General features: G+C 43.7%; 1 protein-coding gene and 1 long non-coding RNA gene across 20 annotated transcripts in view; one reads left to right on the top strand and one right to left on the bottom strand.

The window, feature by feature from the left end:
• LOC123352512 (collagen alpha-1(XXVII) chain B-like) overlaps positions 1-15,904 on the top strand; it is a 287,024-nt gene extending 271,120 nt beyond the window's left edge. For 10 of the 17 annotated variants that reach the window (XM_044992742.1, XM_044992741.1, XM_044992743.1 and 7 more), the window contains 12 exons: positions 3,101-3,154; positions 3,898-3,960; positions 5,363-5,416; positions 6,509-6,544; positions 7,004-7,021; positions 7,453-7,488; positions 7,849-7,875; positions 8,158-8,226; positions 9,213-9,384; positions 9,594-9,703; positions 12,831-13,049; positions 13,754-15,903. In XM_044992742.1, the coding sequence (XP_044848677.1) occupies positions 3,101-3,154; positions 3,898-3,960; positions 5,363-5,416; positions 6,509-6,544; positions 7,004-7,021; positions 7,453-7,488; positions 7,849-7,875; positions 8,158-8,226; positions 9,213-9,384; positions 9,594-9,703; positions 12,831-13,049; positions 13,754-13,900 (1,005 nt within the window). In that variant the 3' untranslated portion in view covers positions 13,901-15,903. Of the gene's footprint in view, positions 1-3,100; positions 3,155-3,897; positions 3,961-5,362; positions 5,417-6,508; positions 6,545-7,003; positions 7,022-7,452; positions 7,489-7,848; positions 7,876-8,157; positions 8,227-9,212; positions 9,385-9,593; positions 9,704-12,830; positions 13,050-13,753 lie in introns of all 17 variants that reach the window. The other 7 variants (XM_044992754.1, XM_044992753.1, XM_044992755.1 and 4 more) reach the window with 2 other exon arrangements.
• Positions 1-19,536, bottom strand: part of LOC123352516 — a 60,902-nt gene that overhangs the window by 26,742 nt on the left and 14,624 nt on the right. For 2 of the 3 annotated variants that reach the window (XR_006574198.1, XR_006574199.1), the window contains exons 2-4: positions 18,739-18,829; positions 17,249-17,337; positions 16,303-16,346 (exon numbers count right to left, since the gene is read on the bottom strand). This is a non-coding gene — a long non-coding RNA (uncharacterized LOC123352516). Of the gene's footprint in view, positions 1-16,302; positions 16,347-17,248; positions 17,338-18,738; positions 18,830-19,066; positions 19,094-19,536 lie in introns of those variants that run through there. The other variant, XR_006574200.1, reaches the window with a different exon arrangement.

Below are 19,536 nucleotides of genomic sequence, written 5' to 3' on the forward strand. Positions count from 1 at the left end.
CTCCATGTTCCTCTTTTAAGTAGCGGAGTTTGTGCGACTTTGGAGTTCACAAACATGAGTGGAATGGCATCATGTACTGAGCAGCTGCACTGAACAGGTGCAATTACATGTCAGTACAGACCTGCTTCTTCAGTATTGGTGCTCTTTAAGGTTGGACAGGGGCCCACTAGCACAGAGATGAGACTACCAAGCTCATTCCACTCAATCACACTTTCATTTGCACCCACTCAAATGAATCCTTGTCAATCACAATTTGAATGTTACACACCCTGCAGCCATTACTTTATATTACACTCCTTGGTGTCTATCCTACTACACAGCATCCCTACTTCTAGGAATTAGCAATGAGTAAGCTGACCCAGGATAAGAAAGGTATAAAAGGAACCTTGCAGCCTGCATTTGGTAGAGCAAGAGATTTAGGAATAGTACTTAGCCTTATTGCTATCTCCTGGTGTGGTATCAATGGTAGCGTAGTGGTAAGTCCAGAGCCAAGAGCATTGTCAGAGGGTATTGTCTTCAAAGCAGCTGAGAGCTGTAATTCCCAATGCAGATAGACAAACATGCACTAGCTGTGTTTGAGATAGTGCCTAAAAGTAGCAGTGCCCCTGGTGGCAGTTCAGGCTGGCCACCCAAGTATGTACCTATGGGGCTGAGCGGGATTGTACCTGAGCAACTGAAGTCACTGCCCATCCCACTGCAGCTACACTGCTATTTTTAGGCACTAGTTTGACCACAGCTAGTGCATGTATAACACTGGTATTTATGGCTCCCAGCTGCTGTGCTGACATGCCCCATGAGAATCATGTGGTTGGTGTCCCTGAGAGCCATAAAACTGCCCAGCCTCAGCAAAGGAAATGAAATGTAATGGGGTGTGCGCACTAAACCAGGCTGCTGCTGCTTATTGTTTTTATGTATTGCACTTGTAAGATTGCCTTGCCTAACGCTGTGTATCAGGCTGATGCCATATTGGGAGTTTTACTAGCTTAGACTGTAAACGCCTTGGGGCAGAAATGATATCCCTTCTGTGCCTTGTACAGTGAAGCGCAAACGGTCAGCACTTAATACATGCGTTTGCATCCCTTACTATCCCTAATATTTAGAGATCCCCTAAAAAGAGACCAAATTAAATCTCTTACTGTACACTCTGTCTACTCAACATCAGTTTGCCTTTGCATCCAATGGGATCTTCAACTGATTGAAATGTGTGCATGCTGGCCGGTTTTTTCCCCTTCCAAGATAGACCAAGCATCACAAACAATGAGATCATCAGTGCAGTTAAGCCATGGATAAATACCTAGCAATGTGTTAAGATTATATCTGTCTATGCCAGTGTTGGACCCCATTCTTCTCTGGAATGGGTGAGCTGTCTTCCTTCACTCCAAGGGCAGTGACACTCTTTAAGAGAGTGTGAGCCCTGGTCTACACACAGCCCCGGGGTCGAACTAGGGTACGCGAATTCAGCTACGTGAATAACGTAGCTGAATTCGAACTACCCTAGTTCGAATGACTTACCCGTCCAGATGCCGCGGAAGCGAACTCCGCGGCTCCAAGGTCGACTCCGCCAACTCCTCCTGCCACGGTGGAGTACCGGAGTCGACTGCGGCGCTTCCGGAGTTCGAACTATCGCGTCTAGATCAGACGCGATAGTTCGAACTCCGAGAAGTCGAACTCGCCGCGTCGACCCGCGCGGTAAGTATAAACGTACCCTGAGAGACTAATATGCTGCATGCGCCACCATCCTAGAAGAGTCTAAGTGGCCAAGCAGGTCATAGGCTGCTGGCTGAAGAAGCAATGTCGAGTCCCATTTATGTTCTTTTCTGTATATATGAGTGGCAGATTCATGTACCCAATATTCATTCCTGGAGGTTGCTGCGTAAATATTGATCCAGGCCTCTTGGATAAGATTCCTGTAACTTAGTACACATCTCCTTTTCCTCTAGATCCCTACTTGCTTTGCATTTATTTGTGCTGCCAGCCACTCCATGGAGAGAGATTCTCCTACTGTGGGAGCAGCAGCAGTATGTTTCCTTTCCAGGATCCATAAATGGGTAGTTAAGATTTTTTGTATCCTTGGAAACCTTCTTGTACTCTACAGATTTCAAACAAGCCTTGGCTTGCCAAGCAATTTCTCACTACCATGGCAGGAAAAGCTTCCTACCAGCAAGGTCTATTAGAATCTGGAATCACCTTGTAAGAGAAGTGGTGGAATCCTCATCACCTAAATCATTTACAACTGGGCTGAACAAGACATGTTTCCATCTCTTTTGTTACTAGGATTCTAGAGTCAGTGTGCTTATATTTTTGTCCTAATCTTTTCCTAATCATCCTGAGTCACTTTGCATGTTGATATTCAGTTAGTCTATAGCTACCAAAGAGTGTGCATCTCAAAATATAGAAATGAGGGTGTTCACATGCTGATTTGTGTTTCTTCCATTTTTATTACTGGTTACATGTATTATGACAGTGTCCATTATGTGTTAATCCAAGTTTGGATATCACACCCTAACTGTTCAAAGGTGATTTTTTTTTCCCTTGAAAATGTGAGCGATAATCCTTGGAAGCATATTTGAAATGGAGAAGAGTTGAAAAAATATTTTTTCCTGGCTTTTAAAGTTCTAAGCACATACTTTTCAACAGACAAAATGACTGCAGCTTGAAATAGGCCTTCATGAGGAGTCAGCTTGGCTTAGTTTGTATTAAAAAGCAAATCAGCCTTTTCATTTGACAGTTATCACTGTCTGAAGCTGTGCAAAGGTATGGGCCGTAGAGACCATAGAGCAGACACTCCACTCCCCTGACCCTGGCCCAAACTCCCAATCTGTACCCTATTACACCTTCTACCACCTTGGCAGTGGGGAGGAGAGACTATGCTAATATCTTAATTCAACCAGATGGGAAGATCTCCAATTCTCTTTCCCAGAACAGCTGATTTCTTTTCCAAGTCTTCATAATTCCAGGCTTAGAGAGAGAGAGAAATAGGTTGAAAAATACTTATGGATGTTTCTAAGTGTTATGAACCTTTAGGTGATATGCCATTTAAGATAAAATGTATTAGTCTTGGTTGCTCTTTCATTTGTCTTTGCTTGGCTGTTATTTCCAGGGGGACTTTGGCGAGTCAGGATTTCCAGGGATTGCAGGCATGTTTGGGCCAAAGGTAAGACACTTATTTGTATCTCATGGGCTCTATAGTGTCTGTATAAGGCAGACATTCCATTCCTCACTTTACTGTGGCAGATGGATTACTGGGAACAGCCATGTGCTTCTTGAAGTTCCAAGCTCTTGGGAGATCCACTGCAGACTGGCAGCACATTTCTTTACAAGTGCCTCTCCAGAAAGTACTGTACTCAAATGATGATTCCTAATTACTTTAGTTTACTTCTTTTTAGCTGTTTGAGCCACACTCAACTTCTAAAATCATCCCTAAAACACTGAAGTTACAGTCATCTTGGTGGAGCTCAGATTCCCACCAGGATGGATGGTGGGTTGGAATATTTATCCCCTCTAATGTTCTTTAGACTCATGAATGTCTCTATTGCCCTTGCTCTGTCAGAAGAGACTCCCATCTTCATCAACTATAGTTATCCTATCAAAAGACCCTGCAGGGTGACACTGGTGTTATGTGCCCTTATGTGCCCTTAGATTTAACGGGTGTAAAACCTACATGAGATGTTCAGATAAGTTACTAAAGAAAAAGGACCATCCTCCTTTCTAGAGAATGGGGCGGGAGGCGGATTTGCAGAACATGGGAGTGGGCCCACAGTTTAAAAAAAAAATCAGGACTTACATACAACTGGTCACATGTCTGTCTTTATTCCAGAGCAGTAAGTAAAGAAACAAACCTTGTGTGCATCTGTTGAGGATCTTTAAAGATTTATATCTGATTTTTTTTATCCACAGGGACCACCAGGAAACCTCGGGTTCAAAGGAATTCAGGGCCCACGGGGACCGCCAGGTCTCATGGTGAGTTCTTTGAACTTTATTCTAGTTTTAGAACTTCCTTGTTCACCCTTGTCTCCCCCATCTGCTTCTTTTTCTCAGGACAGTCTGTGGGCCAAACCCTGAGCTGCACAAAAAGGGGGACTAAAGCCAGGGCCGGCTCCAGACCTCAGCGCGGCAAGCACGCGCGTGGGGCGGCCCTTTCCCGGGGGGGCGGCAGGCTGGGCCGGCGGACCTGCCGCAGTCATGCCTGCGGGAGGTCCACCGGAGCCCCGGGACGACCGGACCTGCCACAGGCATGACTGCGGACGGTTTGCTGGTCCTGCAGCTCGGCTGGACCTCCCGCAGGCATGACTGCGGCAGCTCAAGCGGAGCCGCTGGACCTGCGAACTGTCCGCAGCTGCGGGAGGTCCAGCCGAGCCGCGCGACCAGCGGACCCTCCGCAGTCATGCCCGCGGGAGGTCCGCTCCTCCCGCAGCTCCAGGGCGCCTCCCGCGCCTGACTGCTTGGGGCGGCCAAAAAGGTAGAGCCGCCCCTGACTAAAGCGGACTTTAACATAGCACATTTGACATACACGCTAATCAGAACCTGCAGTTCAGCTGGGTCATACAGTAACACAAGTACAAGATACTATGCCACCCTTACTTGGCAACCTTTGTTCTCAACACCACATTCTAACTATCCCAAACATACCGAGTACAATTCTATTCCCCCTTTACTAGAAAACTGCAGTTAAGGGGACAACAACAATTAGTTGCTTAAGTCACTAGGATGAATTTTGATGTAAATGGAAGTTTTAAATTAGCTGTGTACAGCATGCTGTGTTACCAGAAGGCAATTTTTTACAGTGCTGCTAGTCTCCAGTAGAGATTCCCCACCATGACGACTCTCAACTGTCCAATAAAACACTTCCCAAAGATACGGTCTCATTGTCCAGTCAGGTCTTATTTTACATACACCTTGTAGTGAATTCATTAACAGTGCACTGAAGTAATGGAAGTAGCAACCTGCAGTTCAAGAGCTTTATGGTGGAAGTAGGACAGGAGTTCTGGGCTATGAATGCCTATCCCATGGATACAATAAGTTAGTTCCCATCGCTGGGATTGATTTCTGAGGAAAAGGAAACTAGGAAGACACTTTTTTGAAAATGTATGAGATCCCAGAGATGCTCCTTAAACCCTTGGGCTCTCAACACAACAGAAGTTTTAGTGTAGCAATTTGTCCTTTAAAATGTCTCTGATTCAGCTGTTAGGAATGAAAAGGCAACTCCAGCATCCTTAAAGGGGGCAAGAATGGGGAATCACTATATCTTTGTACTGGGTATGGAGCCCTGTGATATTCAACAGGTTGAGTTTTGTAAGAAATGACCTCCCTCCATTCCCTAGACCCCAGTTCATGAATGTCTTTTTCTTGCTTTCTGTTTTAGGGAAAGGAAGGTATCATTGGGCCGCTTGGAATTCTGGGTCCCACAGGAAGCTCAGTAAGTGTGTCTGTTTTCTCTGACCTTACTTTTTACAGCTCATAATGATTGCGGGTATTTAGACCAGTACTTGCTGCTTCCTCAGAAGTCTCTGAATTTCACTTCCTAGCTATGTACAAGTACAGCCTAAACCTCATTTAAATTAACAGGGCAAAAAAAGTTTTTTTATAGAATAAGCCAACAAAAGTGCAGCTGCAGTCACAGGGGTAGTGGGAATTCTTAGTTTATAAATTAGCAACAGCCCTATTTAAGTATGGATTTGGGGTGGGAAGGATTAGACTGTTAAGGGTGATATAGTTTTATTTATAAACTGTGGAGCCCGATTTGGAAAAGAACTCCTCTCACATTTAGGTATCTCAGCAAGAAGTGAGATTTTCAAAAGAGTTTAGCACCAAATATGCTGAGCTCCTCTGAAAATTTGGCCAAGTATCACAATGGAAAATGTTAGTTTCTGAGCACTTCTGAAGACCTGGCCCAGGACTCCTATTCCCTCCCCAACTCCTAAATCCAAAAGGGGGCACTCAGTGAAAACTTGCTAAAAAGAAAGAATAAAATCTTTCAAAGTCAAATAAAATGGCATCATAAAATAAGGGGGAAGCAGTGAAACGCACACAGGAACTGATGTTGATAAGGATTAGTCCATTAGTTTTAAAAGTGAGGAGGGATGAGCTGAATTAGATGTCCTAGGGAAGGAAATATGTAAAACCCTAATCAGCAGGTGGGGTTCAGAACACGTACACATCTTGCAACTCTCTGACACCAAACAGCATGTATGCACCAGAGGTGCTGTATCGGTTACAAAGAGGCTGCTCCCTTGCCATGCATATGTTTAGCCATACTTCAGCCTGGAAGTTTATAAACATTCCTTTTTGTTCACTCCACTTGTAATCTGTGAAACTTTCAATAACACTAGCCACTTTTTCCCCAAAGAAGGGAGACAAGTAAGACAACCAGCCCTGTTTTGTTTAGAGATACAGTTGGGCCACATGCAGAGTTTTTTTTTACCAAAACATGTCAAACCCTCAACATGATGATTACTCTTATTAGAAGCCTGCTTGATTCTAATCACGTTCTATGTGGTTCTTTAAATAGGGTCCCAAAGGAGACAAAGGCAGCCATGGTGAAACGGTAAGTGCTCTTCCAGAATTCTTCAGGTACTGCAGCTGCATAGGAGGCTGTTCTCAAATTGGGTAGGCAGAGGATACCAGACAGGTGGAATAAGAAGGACCAAACTAAATCAGCCTTTCATCTTTCCAAGATAGATACAGTGAGTTTCATGCAGTTTTTACTGTGTGCGCATTTTTCAGAGGAGACTTTTTTATAAAAAGATGTCCCTTTCTGCTCTGCGTAGATATTAAAGATCCCAAGGCACTTTTCAAATAACTGGGGCTTCTGCCTCAATATCCTTTACCATAATTTCCCTTCCCACCATTGCTGTCCAATATGCTGGGCCCAGGGTTCCTGCTGCCCTCCAATGGGGCTGCATTTTGATATAGCTTCTAAACCATACTGGGAACCCTTGGGATGAAAGACACTAGGTTAGAGCATGCAATCTTTTGACAAACTCCTCCTGATTTTCTTCTGCAGGGTTTTCAAGGTCCAAGGGTGAGTATTTCAGACAACTGTTTTCTGGCTGTTATCCTTGCTTGAATAAACTGATGTGCAGTAAAATCAGATGCTGCAAAGTTAGGAGGGAGTGAGAGGAACTATGGACAGTAGGGAAAGTTTTAAAAATGGGGGGATGGCATGGGACCAGAGAGGTGCAGCCATGTGCCACTACGGATGGCTGAGACTAAGGATGAAAAAAGCATGAGAGCTACATTAGGAGACAATATAGCATAGTGAAAAGTTGCACTGTGGGTAGATATGGCCACCGCCTGTCCCCACAAAGGGTTGAGCTGGAGGACGACAATATGTTGAAGAGCTGGAAGATTTTTGGGAGAGGACAGATATGGGAGGGGGCTCATCTTTTTCTGGGATACAAGGATGAATAATTTCACTGCTGGCATTTTACTCACTGATGCTTTTCTCTTTAGGGTCCCCCAGGCCCACGAGGACTCCCCGGGCTTCCGGTACGTACATCGGGAAAGGGTTCAGAGGATGATGAGCTCTATTATTGAAAGTGGCTAGGCCCTATCCAAAGAGACTGTTCACTCCTTTGGAAATTACACTTTGACTTCTCCTGTAAAATAAGGATAATAAACTACTTCAGGGAGTTTACATGTCTGAATGAACTAATGGCTGTAAAGCACTTGGAGATCTGTAGCTCTAAAGTGCAATATAGGAAATAATATTGCTGCTACTCTCCCTTCTGTAGTGAGGACACCACAGGAAAGAGGGATAATATCAAAAGGGGATCAGAAATTCTTTAACAATATTATGCATTGATCATAAAAATCAGTCACAGTTAAGTTTTTTCTTTTGGTTTCTAGGGGCCAACAAGAATTCCAGCTTCATTTGTAAGTTGCTGGGTTTTATTCTATACAATAGATTTGTTATTGTTGATAGTGAGTGAAGTTATGATATGCACATGTGAACATATGCAGAGCTCAGAAACTTGCAAGTGCCCTGCTTTCCCAAGCTGATGTCCACTAGAACATCCCCACTACATGGACTGCGCAGAAGATACCATTCTAGCAGGATATTGCTTGTATTTGGCACCTAGATATAGAGAAACATGTACTGCCTGTGCCAAGGGCACTGATCTCCTAAAATGCCATCATCATATTTTCCTCTACCAGCAACAGGATGGCTTTGGTGCAGCATTCCAGACAATGATGGACATGAACACTGCACTCAAGTCTACAGAGGTACCAGCATGCTTTTCAACCCACCAAGCTTTGATACAGATGCAGAGTGCTGCACTGTGTAATCCTAAGGAGGGGAAACAGCCTTTCATGGACTTGCTTTGCATAAGAGCAGGCAAGGTGGCATCTTCCCAATTGCCTTCCATGATCCTATCCCTCTACCAGTATATAACACACAGCCTGAATGCATGGTTCTTACTCAGCTGACTTCAGTAGGAATTTTGCCTGTATAAGGACTGCAGGATTAGGCTTTGCTTTGTTAATCTTGTGCAAACCTTAACCTTTCTTTTCTCACACCTCTTTTCAACGAGATGTCCAGTCTCTTCAGTCTCTCTTGATAATTTAAAGGACTCTCAATCTGAGCTGTGTTCAAAATGTTTCTATTCAGGAAGAGTTGTGCTCTAGATTACAAATGCATTGCTTCTTTTCTAAAGAACTCCACTATTCACACTGAGAACAGACAAATATGTTTAAGGCCCCCATCAGTTCCAAGACCTAGAATGCTTCTGTTCTGCTGTTGGAAAAAGGTGGGGAGGCATCATCCCCATCCTAAAGTAGTATTGCAAAAGTTTAGCTAATGCACGTTATTGCCAGGACTGGACTGGGCTGGGCTTCCATCAGAGAATGCTTGTGCTCTCTGAATAGAATCCTGGGGTGTTTGCTTCTCTTTTGGGGAACAGTGATGAATAGCTGGGACCATCTAGTGTCAGTCATGCTTCCTTCTTTATAGTGTGCATGTGGGAAAGTTCCCAATTCAAAACAGCTAGCTATGGCTGTTTGGACTGAGTTGCATTGGTCACTTCCATTACTGACTGTGCCTTTTGCCTGTGGTATTTTTCCCAAGAATACAAAGGGATCAGTTACCATTGTTACGGGTTCTGATGCCATGTCTAGCCAAGGCAGCATTTGTTTGTGGGGGATTCTCAAACTGCAGCAGTTCTGTCAAGCTCAACAGTCAGTGCCTCACTGCCATCTTCTCTCTTCCACAGCAGAGCTATCAACATTCTGACCTTCTGATGCTAGACCAGGAAGGAGAGATCTTTAAGACTCTACACTACCTCAGCAACCTCATCCAGAGCATCAAAAGACCCCTGGGAACCAAGGAGAACCCTGCACGCATCTGTCGAGACCTCATGAACTGTGAACAGAAGATGGGTGATGGTAAGCAGCACAAGCATGTCCCGGGAATTCTCCCAGCCGCAAGAGGGATACAGGTATAGGGCCAGTTAAAGCAGGGGACTAGCTTTACAGTATGTAGAGAAATTAAAAATCACTTCATCTCCTGACACCTTTCTGGATCTCATGCATGGGAAATGCTGACTGGTTCACTCACCCATTCTTCCTCATTCTCGATTGCTCCCTTTCTTCAGGTACTTACTGGATTGACCCAAATCTTGGCTGTTCTTCAGATACCATCCAAGTCATCTGTAACTTCACCAAAGGTGGACAGACATGTCTCAGCCCCATCACTGCCTCTAAGGTACACACAGCATTTGCTTTCTCGTGGGAGGGGAAGCCCGCTGAGAGACAGTGGTAGAACTATGTTGCTAAAGTGGGATTTGGGCAGTGCATAACACAGTATGTTGATTTGTGCCTAAGGGGGTAGAATTTACTACTGCTGTATCAATTTCCTCACATTATTGGGTATGTATTAGTTCCTATATTACTGTTTTAACAGTTTTGCAAAAAAAATTTGCTTATTATTCTTCCCCAATTACATTCTAACACTGTTCTTTGTCTGTATTATGGCTGAAACCATGACAACCCTGATTAGACTGGCCCACCTCCTCTCTAGCTAGTATACAGTCCATAATGATCAAGGAATGAATGCTAAGGTTCTACCAACACAGGGGTAATTTACCAGTATCATTAGTAGAAGTAGGTGAATATTCCAAACATGCTTCCAAAAATATTGTGTTGAACTTTTAAATTAAGTCCCTTCGTTCATGTCTCTTTGTATTCGCTTTCCATAAATGATTGTGAAAAACACTTCAGCTCACATGCACAAGCACTTTAGAGTGAAATCCTGTCTTCAATGGGAGCAGGATTTCACCACAGAATTTTAAATTCCCCCATGCATGTCTCTACAAAGGTGCTTGCAAATGCACTCTCATCCAACTTGGGACCAGAAACAGTATTGTATGACTGTAAGGTGGATAGAAAGCTGGCTAGATCATCGAGCTCAATAGCTCCATGTCTAGTTGGCAGTTGGTATCAAGCAAAGTGCCCTAAGGGTTGGTCCTGGGGCCGGTTTTGTTCAATATCTTCATTAATGATCTGGAGGATGGCATGGACAGCACCCTCAGCAAGTTTGCAGATGACACTAAACTGGGAGGAGTGGTAGATACACTGGAGGGTAGGGGTAGGATACAGAGGGACCTAGACAAATTAGAGGATTGAGCCAAAAGAAACCTGATGAGGTTCAACAAGGACAAGTGCAGAGTCCTGCACTTAGGACGGAAGAATCCCATGCACTGCTACAGACCGAATGGCTAGGCAGCAGTTCTGCAGAAAAGGACCTAGGGGTTACAGTGGACAAGAAGTTGGATATGAGTCAACAGTGTGCCCTTGTTGCCAAGAAGGCTAATAGCATTTTGGGCTGTATAAGTAGGGGCATTGCCAGCAGATCGTGGGACGTGATTATTCCCCTTTATTTGACATTGGTGAGGCCTCATCTGGAGTAGTGTGTCCAGTTTTGGGCCCCACACTACAAGAAGGATGTGGAAAAATTGGAGAGAGTCCAGCAGACGGTAACAAATTATTAGGGGGCTGGAGCACATGACTTATGAGGAGAGGCTGAGGGAACAGGGATTGTTTAGTCTGCAGAAGAGAAGAATGAGGGGGGATTTGATAGCTGCTTTCAACTACCTGAAAGGGGGGTGCCAAAGAGGATGGATCTAGACTGTTCTCAGTGGTACCAGATGACAGAACAAGGAGTAATGGTCTCAAATTGCAGTGGGGGAGGTTTAGGTTAGATATTAGGAAAAACGTTTTCACTAATGGTGAGGGTGGTGAAGCACTGGAATAGGTTACCTAAGGAGGTGGTGGACTCTCCTTCCCTAGAGGTTAAGGCCTGGTTTGACAAAGCCCTGGCTGGGATGATTTAGTGGGAATTGTTCAATATCTTTGAGCAGGGGGTTGGACTAGATGACCTCCTGAGGTCCCTTCCAATCCTGATATTCTATGATCCAAGAGACAATTCAGCCAAAACAAGCCACCTACATACTATGAAACATCAAACCAATCAGAAACAGAATAGTGATGCTTGCTGCATCAGCACCAATGGTGGATGGAGTCCATGCAAAGTCAGGAGCCTGCAAGGAGTTAATAAGCTGTTCAGAACTCACTGTTGGCTTCAAGAAATCCTGACATAAAATGGAGAGCCCACTTGCCACCTGAAAAAAACAAAAAAAAACCCCACAACTGCCATTAATTGGTCCCTTAACAGAGAAGCCATTGAGACCGAATTTTCCTCTAATCCTTAGATGGGCTGCTACTAGTTCAAAGATGTATTGGCTGGGTAGTGTGGTGAAAGTTTGTCCTGTCACTGCCCCTACTGCATGATTCACTAGAGGACTTGTCTGCAGGATTGTTTACAGAGGCCTGAACTCACACAATGTTGCAACTGAGCAGAAGATTCAATAGCAGGAGGATTGGAATTCTGCTTGGTCAAAGCACATCCTGCTTTTTGCCGCCTAGGCTGGTTTGAAAACATTTTTCAAACGCTTTGTTGTTTAAAGCTGTGCCAGACTAGTCTAATAGAACTGTGCAGTTATGATAGATAGGCCTCATCTCACCCTGCTTCTTTGCAGAAGCAAGTTTTGAACCAGTGACTCTCATTACTTTTCTTACTAGATTAACAGGTTCCTCAGTATATTACAAAGTCAGCAATCTCTGTGTCCCCTGCACAGGGAAGCAAAATCAAACACAAGAAAACTCTCCAGGCTGGTTCAGCATCCAGCCAGGATCACATTGGGCATATAGATTGAATACAAAAAGGGCTCCCAGTTAAAACTTTAATTCCAGAACCCTGTGACGTTTACATCTGGAGTCAGTACCAGCCCCCAGACCTACACAGTAACAAAAATCTTGTCTGTAGCACATTACAGACTGTGATTCTGAACTGATTCACCCCACAACACCTGTCTAAATTGCCCATTTAGCAAAGTGAAAAAGTTGGACACAGGCATGGGCAGCAGGTATCATAGGCCAGGAGACGCTAAGCCTCCCCAAACCCAGGCCGTGGCCCCACCCATGCTCCTCCCTGAAGCCCGTGGGGGCTCAGCTCCAGCTGGTGGTCTGGGGCTTGGGCCCACCAGCAGCTTGGTGCTGGGGCTGAAGCTCAGGGGTCTGGCTGCAGGAGATAGGGGGAGCGCTTGGGACTCCTCTGTTGGGCACAGGGGGCGCTCCCGATGGGCTAGCCTCCCCCAAGGGGTTGAGGGGTTCACCTTATGCCCATGGGGACAGCTGTAATGTACATTAATACACTAAATATCTTTGCTGCTGCTTGCACTAACTGCACCACTCTAAGCCTACTGGGTGTACCTTACTCACTGTCTTTGGGATGGAATGTCTTAGTTTTCACATTATCTCTGTCTCCTTAACAGCTGGAATTCAACATTGGTAGAGTCCAGATGAACTTCCTTCACCTACTGAGCTCGGAGGTGGTTCAGCACATCACCATCCACTGCTTAAACATGTCAGTGTGGAGGGAAGGGTCAGCTGAGAAGCCTTCAGAAAAAGCTGTGCGTTTTAAGGCCTGGAATGGACAGATATTTGAGGCAGAAGGGCCGTTCAAGCCCAAGGTGGCAACAGATGATTGCAAGGTACAGAGCCCCTACTATGTGGCCAACAAAGCAGCTAAACCCCCCACGCACCCCCAAACTGACCTCAGCGAAGGTGGGAGAACTGGAGATGCAGCATGCCCCGTTAAGGGGGCTTCACGGGGCCATAAACCAGAAGACATTAAATTTAGCCAAAGTCTAAATACCTTTAGAGCATGCTGCAAGATCCACCTATTTGTCAATGCTTCCCCACCCTGACCAAAGACAAGGGAATAGTGCTGGAAGAGCATTAGCCTCTGAGCAATTTGCATACAGATCTAGTTAACCTGGGCAGCACTTACATTCTGCAGTAATAGGTACTGTACAAACATTTCTAAATAAAAAGGGTACTCAGATGAGTTTTCTGCTTGGAGGCAGTGTGATCTAGCGTATAGAGTCAAGAGATCTGTCTCCTATGCCCAATTCTTGCCCAGGGTCACACTGAGTCAGTGGCAATCATTCAAGTCCACACTTGAAAGGGTAACCTCTAATTTCCGGTGCCCAGCTTAGAGGTTTCATTTTCAGTGATGCTGAGCACTCATAGCTTCTACACACTAGATCACATTGCCACCAGTTCATTATGGCAACTTACCTGTCTCAAGATATGGCTGAAAAGCCCTATCTACTGATGGAAATTATTCCTCTCCAGAGGGAGCTACCCTCTCAGCTAATTGACTCCTTCCCATTTTCTCTCCCTCTTGGTTTAGATTCAGGATGGACACTGGCATAAGACTGTCCTTACGTTTTGGACACAGGACCCTAACCAGCTGCCAATTGTCAACATCTACAACCTTCCACCATCTGAGCCAGGGAAACAGTATCACCTCGAGGTCGGACCCGTGTGCTTCCTTTGAACTGTGACCTCTACAGTGCTCCAAGGTTTTGACCCCTTTTGGGTGGGCCTACATGTTTAAGTAGGATCCCCTGTCCCTCTTCAGCACAGATGGCTGGGCCTTATTTGGGTCAACTGTTGCTCTGGCCATAGAGCTCAAAGTCTTAAAGAACCTCGATCTCCTGAACTCAGCAGATTCTCCAGCATAGTCTTGAGAGAAATTTAAAAAGGCAGAACAGTGGGGGATGCTGGCATCAGCCAAGACATGAACAGTGAAGGGGGATCAGGAACTTGAAGGCCAGATGTCACAAGCAATTCCACATACAAAGCTTTTTCCACAACCAAAGAAAGAGAGAGATCAAGAAGAAACCTACAGTGCATATCTTTGTCCTACCCAGTTCCTGAGTTACAAAATGTTCTTTCCATAAAATTAGAGCCTCCCTTTAAGAGCTCATCATCTTCTGGACAGCTCACTGCTGAATAAGAGAGAGAGATGAAGTTCTCATAAGTGGATTTGCAAGTTGAATCTGGCTGCTCTGTGTACAGGAAGCATTTGATGTGCAATATTAGAAGAGAAACAAATATATAGATATATATTTTATTTAAGCAAAAAAAAAATTAATTTCCTCCTTCTGTGAGTGAGTCTAATAAACGTCCCTTCTCATGTGTGATGATAGGGTGGGGAAAAGAGTCCCAAAGCTGAAAGGGGAAAATAGAAGTGGGGGGCGGGGGGCGAAGAGATTGGTGCTAAAATAGAGAGAGGATGGGCTCGTCTGGTTTGTTTCTACCTCTCACTGTGAAATCTCTGGTGCTCTTAAAAAAAGTGTGTTATTTTATATATGATTTTAAACTATTTAAGGTTCTGAAGGTGCTGCAATGTTTTGCCACAGACCCAAAAAAGCCAACAGCCATGAGGACATCTCTCTAGAAAGAGAGAAAGTGGGGGGAGGGTAGTTTGTGATCTTTAAAATATTTCATTATTTTCTTCTGATTTAACTAAACACACTAACTTAAAGGCAAATGATTTTTTTTAAATCTAGGTTTGTAAAGATAATTGCCTTGGGTGTCAGTAAATAGACAACACAAAATATGTCTAAAATAAGTGGGCCCTTGGGTTTTTTAATGGCATTTCACTGTTTTATTGGGGGGGGGAGGTATAACTTGCCCACAGAAGCTGTAAGAATTCAATTGTAGGGGAGCCTTGAAGAGAGCTAGTTTGGGTTGTTTTTGTTATATAAATAGTTTTTCTGTGTTGACCATGTGTATAGTTTCCTTGCCAGCTCTTCAGTATGCAGTGATTCCCTACACTGGGATCCAACAGCTGATCTCTTATTTAAAACACAGTCCTTTGTCAGGACCTGTCTGTCAAAGCTGAAATTACGGTACCTTGTTGCTTCAGAACCCAACCAAGCTTGGAGGGGTTTTTGTTTTGTAGAAATCTAGTCTGTGTGTAAATTTGGAGTTTAAAAAAAGAGGGTAATTATGGTAATCTTTTTATTCTACATAAGGAATAATATTAATGTAATCTGAGCTGTACTGTATCAAATGCTTCAGTGCCTGTTTTGGAGTTTTTCATGTCTCGTATGGACTACGGATTATTTTGTTTGGAGAAAAACAGTCTCATTTTGTGTATTCTTTTTTGCAATTGTCTTCAGTTTGTTTTTCCAATGAGCTAAAAGTTAACAAGATTTTTCAAATACCTCAATTCCCTTTCTGATTCTGGTGCTTCTCCTCAAAATACCTCAAGCTGCCAGCCCAGGGCTCAGCCATTGAGTGCCTCTCATCCCAGATCATTCTTCAGCTCTTAAGTGCCTTTGTGTTGAAGTTACCATAATCTCATCGCTTGCTTCTTTCCTTGCACCCCCACACACATTCTCTGTCCCATTTCTCCCCCTCTCATCCTCTTGTTGATGTTTTTTTATGTTTCATGAGGTTGGAATTGCCATTTGTTCATCTTAAACTTTTTTTTTGGAACTTTAAATAAATATTTAAAACTGAAGCAATTAAATGGGACTTTCATGGTTTTTTGCTTCTTCACAGGAAATTAAGATGGGTGAGAGGAGCAGAAATATCCTCAGGTTCAAAGCTCTAACACAGGTGGAGCTTAAATCTAAACTTAGCCCCCCACAATCCTGCAACCAGCACCATGGGGATAGAGCATATCACCTGCATAGAAAGTCCTATTGGCTTTGGCAGGGCTCTGCCTATATGACACTCATTGCAGGATGAAGTCCATCACTGCAACGAGACCAACTGATAGACCCTTTCTCTGAAAAAAGAAACAAATCCTCATAGAAGATTCACCAGCTCAGGCACTAAATCCTCCTTTTAGCCATAATAGAAAACACAAAATATTGATCCATCAAAACCACTTGCCCCAGTCAAGACGAGTTGTTCAAGAGTATGTACAACAAAGCTCCTCACCAAACTGATTTCTCCTCTGCTTTCCCTTCAGGTTACTCTCTCCGCTGGAAAGAAAGGAAAAGAAAGCAGCTAGCACTAGTCTTTTCCACTAGACTCCATTTATCCCACATAGCTGTTTAAAGTTTCAAAACTGTTAATTTTTGATTGGGTGTGAGCAGGACAAAATTTGTACATTAGAGCTAAGTTTAGTCCAGGTACCTATTGCACCTGCTGGTTTTGCCATGACTTCCTTCCTTCAGCCATGCAGTTAAGTTTGGGAAGATGCATGGCCTGGTACAACAAAATGAGCTTCCATTCAACTGGTAATAGCCACCCACTGTATGCATAGGCCAATTTGGATTTCCCACAGAAGCAGCTAGCATCCTGCTTCCTGGAAGAAAGTTAAACATTGCAGCTTTAAACTGTGATTCAGTGCTGCTTTGCATAAATTCCCATCAACGTGGGTGACTTTTTGCCAGATAGAATCATAGACCTTAAGGTCAGAAGGGACCATTATGATCATCTAGTCTGACCTCCTGCTGATAATCAAAGATATACCCTATCCCTCCCTCCAACCCTATGCTAGGAAATCATAATCAGAGGCAGGCAGTTGTGGAATTTTTGCTATAATTGCATAATGGAACTGATGGGAAACAGTTCCAGATAAGCTTTGACAACATGTCAAAAGAAGCATAGACACTGAAGGGCTGATTATGTCTGATTCAAGTCCACCATTATTCAATCACAAAATGTTAGTGTCCAGGAAAGAGACATTTAATGTCATCAATAAAGGACAAATACAAGTGCACACAATTAGCTATACATACAGCTACGTGGCCACCAGCCCATCATCGTATTATATACCCACCAAACAAAAGGACACAAAGCATAAGGATTAAAAGCAATTAACTCACTCTGAAGCTAGAGAAGTCATAACAGTAAAAAAAAAATAAAAAAGTCTACTCACATTGCACTGGCAGTTCCTTTGCCTTATGTGCATGGTTGGTGTTTGATAAGTGGGTCTCTGTCTTCCAAGGACTGTCTCTAACGCATCATCTAAAAGGATTAAGAAATAGCTGAGTAAGGGAAGATGGATTATCAGGATCTAGAGAAATGGCAGAGGAGAAAAGGCAGGTTATAAAGGCCATTTTATCAATACAAAGCTAGATCTATTAGTCTGGTGAGAGTGCTAGTGCAATAGTTGAACAGTGAATCCAGCAAGGCAATCTTAATCTACAGGGATTAATGGTGTAATGAACAAAAGTAATGCACAGAAGTGGCATAAGACAAGCCCTCTCAAAGGGCTCAGATACTATGGTGATGGGTGCCAAAGTAAGAACCTAGATAAAAAGCCACTAATGCAACTCTCTTCAAGTCAATGGAATTATACTGGCATGATAGAAGATTGTTTGGCATTGCAGACTATGAGAAAGAAAGCTGAAAACAAAGGGGTTTTACTTTTAAGAGTGGCAGAATCCTCCATGTCTTGCTGTGGGCAAGGCTTAGCACCTTCCTGGGAATGGTATCCCTTGTCACCCTACACAGGGCTTAATAGCGCTAGCAGCCAGTTTATAAACCACACTGAGACTAAGCCAATGTAGCAAGATATGAAAGTTCCCTAAGGATTTTAGTCTACTCTAGCTACAGCCTCAGCACGTCCCATTGACACAGATCCAAAAGCACAAGGCTGTCAAAGTGCCACTTTGAGGCTTCTTTAGTCACATGTACATTATTGCAATTCCAGCACAAAGGAGGTGATATAGTTACACTGGGTTTCTACACCCAACAGGTGTCCTCAGAGGGTTTCTGGGCTGATTTAGAGAGGAAGGACGGTTCTGGGGTTAAGGCATTGGATTGGGACTTGGAAAAACTGGGTTCAGTTCCCACTCTGCCACAGATTCCATTTCTGTAAGGCCACAAATGAAGCAACTTGCCTCTGCTTAATTCTCCCTTTCTACCTCCCTGGTCTGTCTTATCTACTTAGACTGTAAGCTCTTCAGAGTAGAAACCAGCCTACTCTATTTATGTAGTGTCTAGCACAGGGGTAGGCAACCTATGGCACGTGTGCCGATTTTCAGTGGCACTCACACTGCCTGGGTCCTGACCACCGGTCCGGGGGGCTCTGCATTTTAATTTAATTTTAAATGAAGATTCTTAAACATTTTAAAAACCTTATTTACTTTACATACAACACTAGTTTAGTTATATATTAGACTTATAGAAAGAGACCTTCTAAAAACGTTAAAATGTATGACTGGCACGCGGAACCTTAGAGTGAATAAACGAAGACTCGGCACAGCACTTCTTAAAGGTTGCCAACCCCTGATCTAGCACAACAGAGCCCCAATTTCATTCGGGGCACGTAGCTGCTGTGTAATAAAAATAAATGATGATTTCTTAATCTGACTTAGCAGAAGCTAGTATGGGAGGAGGCCAACAAAGCCTAGAGGGGCTCACCTCAAACTCCTGAAGATCCCACTTAGGCAGTGATGGAGGCCACACCTTCAAAGCAGCGTCTCAGAAAGGAAATGCAAAAATACCCATCAATCTAGGTAGAAAAGCAGACAGTAAAGGTAAGAAGCTGAAAGGAAACATAAGGAAAGAAGGATGAGTAGTTAAAAGCTTGGACATTATTACAAATTGATTTAATACTGAGGGGTTAATAAATTAAAGAAATATGGACAGTTACGGGTGTAAAATAGATAAGCCCTTAAGCAGTGACAATCGTCTGCCATCAGCAAGGAATAAGGAAGCAACAGTGTAGGGGAAGTTGAAGCCACTATACCCCATTAGCAAGCAGGCACATCCTATCCACTGATGAGTACAATTGAGGTGGGGAAGGGGAGCAGCAGGGAAAGTTTTCCATTAACAGTGTAGCAAGTTGCTGAACTCCATTTCAATTACCCCATTTGCTAGCACTTTTGTGAATATTTGTGCAACCAGGATTGTGTCCATATGAATATTCAAAGGAAATTAATTTCAGTTGATGCAAACAGAAACCAATTATTAGAAAATGATTTTGTCTATAGATCTGTTTAAAGGGCTTTTTACATTATGAACTAAGGAAAAGCCTGTCTGTCAACATACCCCATAAACCAAAAGCAAATTTAGCCTTATCTTAGAAGTTTACCAGAACAGCATCTCTCATTGCTTCATCACTAAGCAAACAGAACATTGGCCAAGTCAGGTACAGGTTGCCAGCAAATTCCTGGATTCTGAGGCACATTTGGGATATTTGAGATTTGTAGCCATGAA

This window comes from Mauremys mutica, chromosome 18 (genome assembly GCF_020497125.1).
Source record: "Mauremys mutica isolate MM-2020 ecotype Southern chromosome 18, ASM2049712v1, whole genome shotgun sequence".
In the NCBI taxonomy this organism is placed as follows: Eukaryota; Metazoa; Chordata; order Testudines; family Geoemydidae; genus Mauremys; species Mauremys mutica.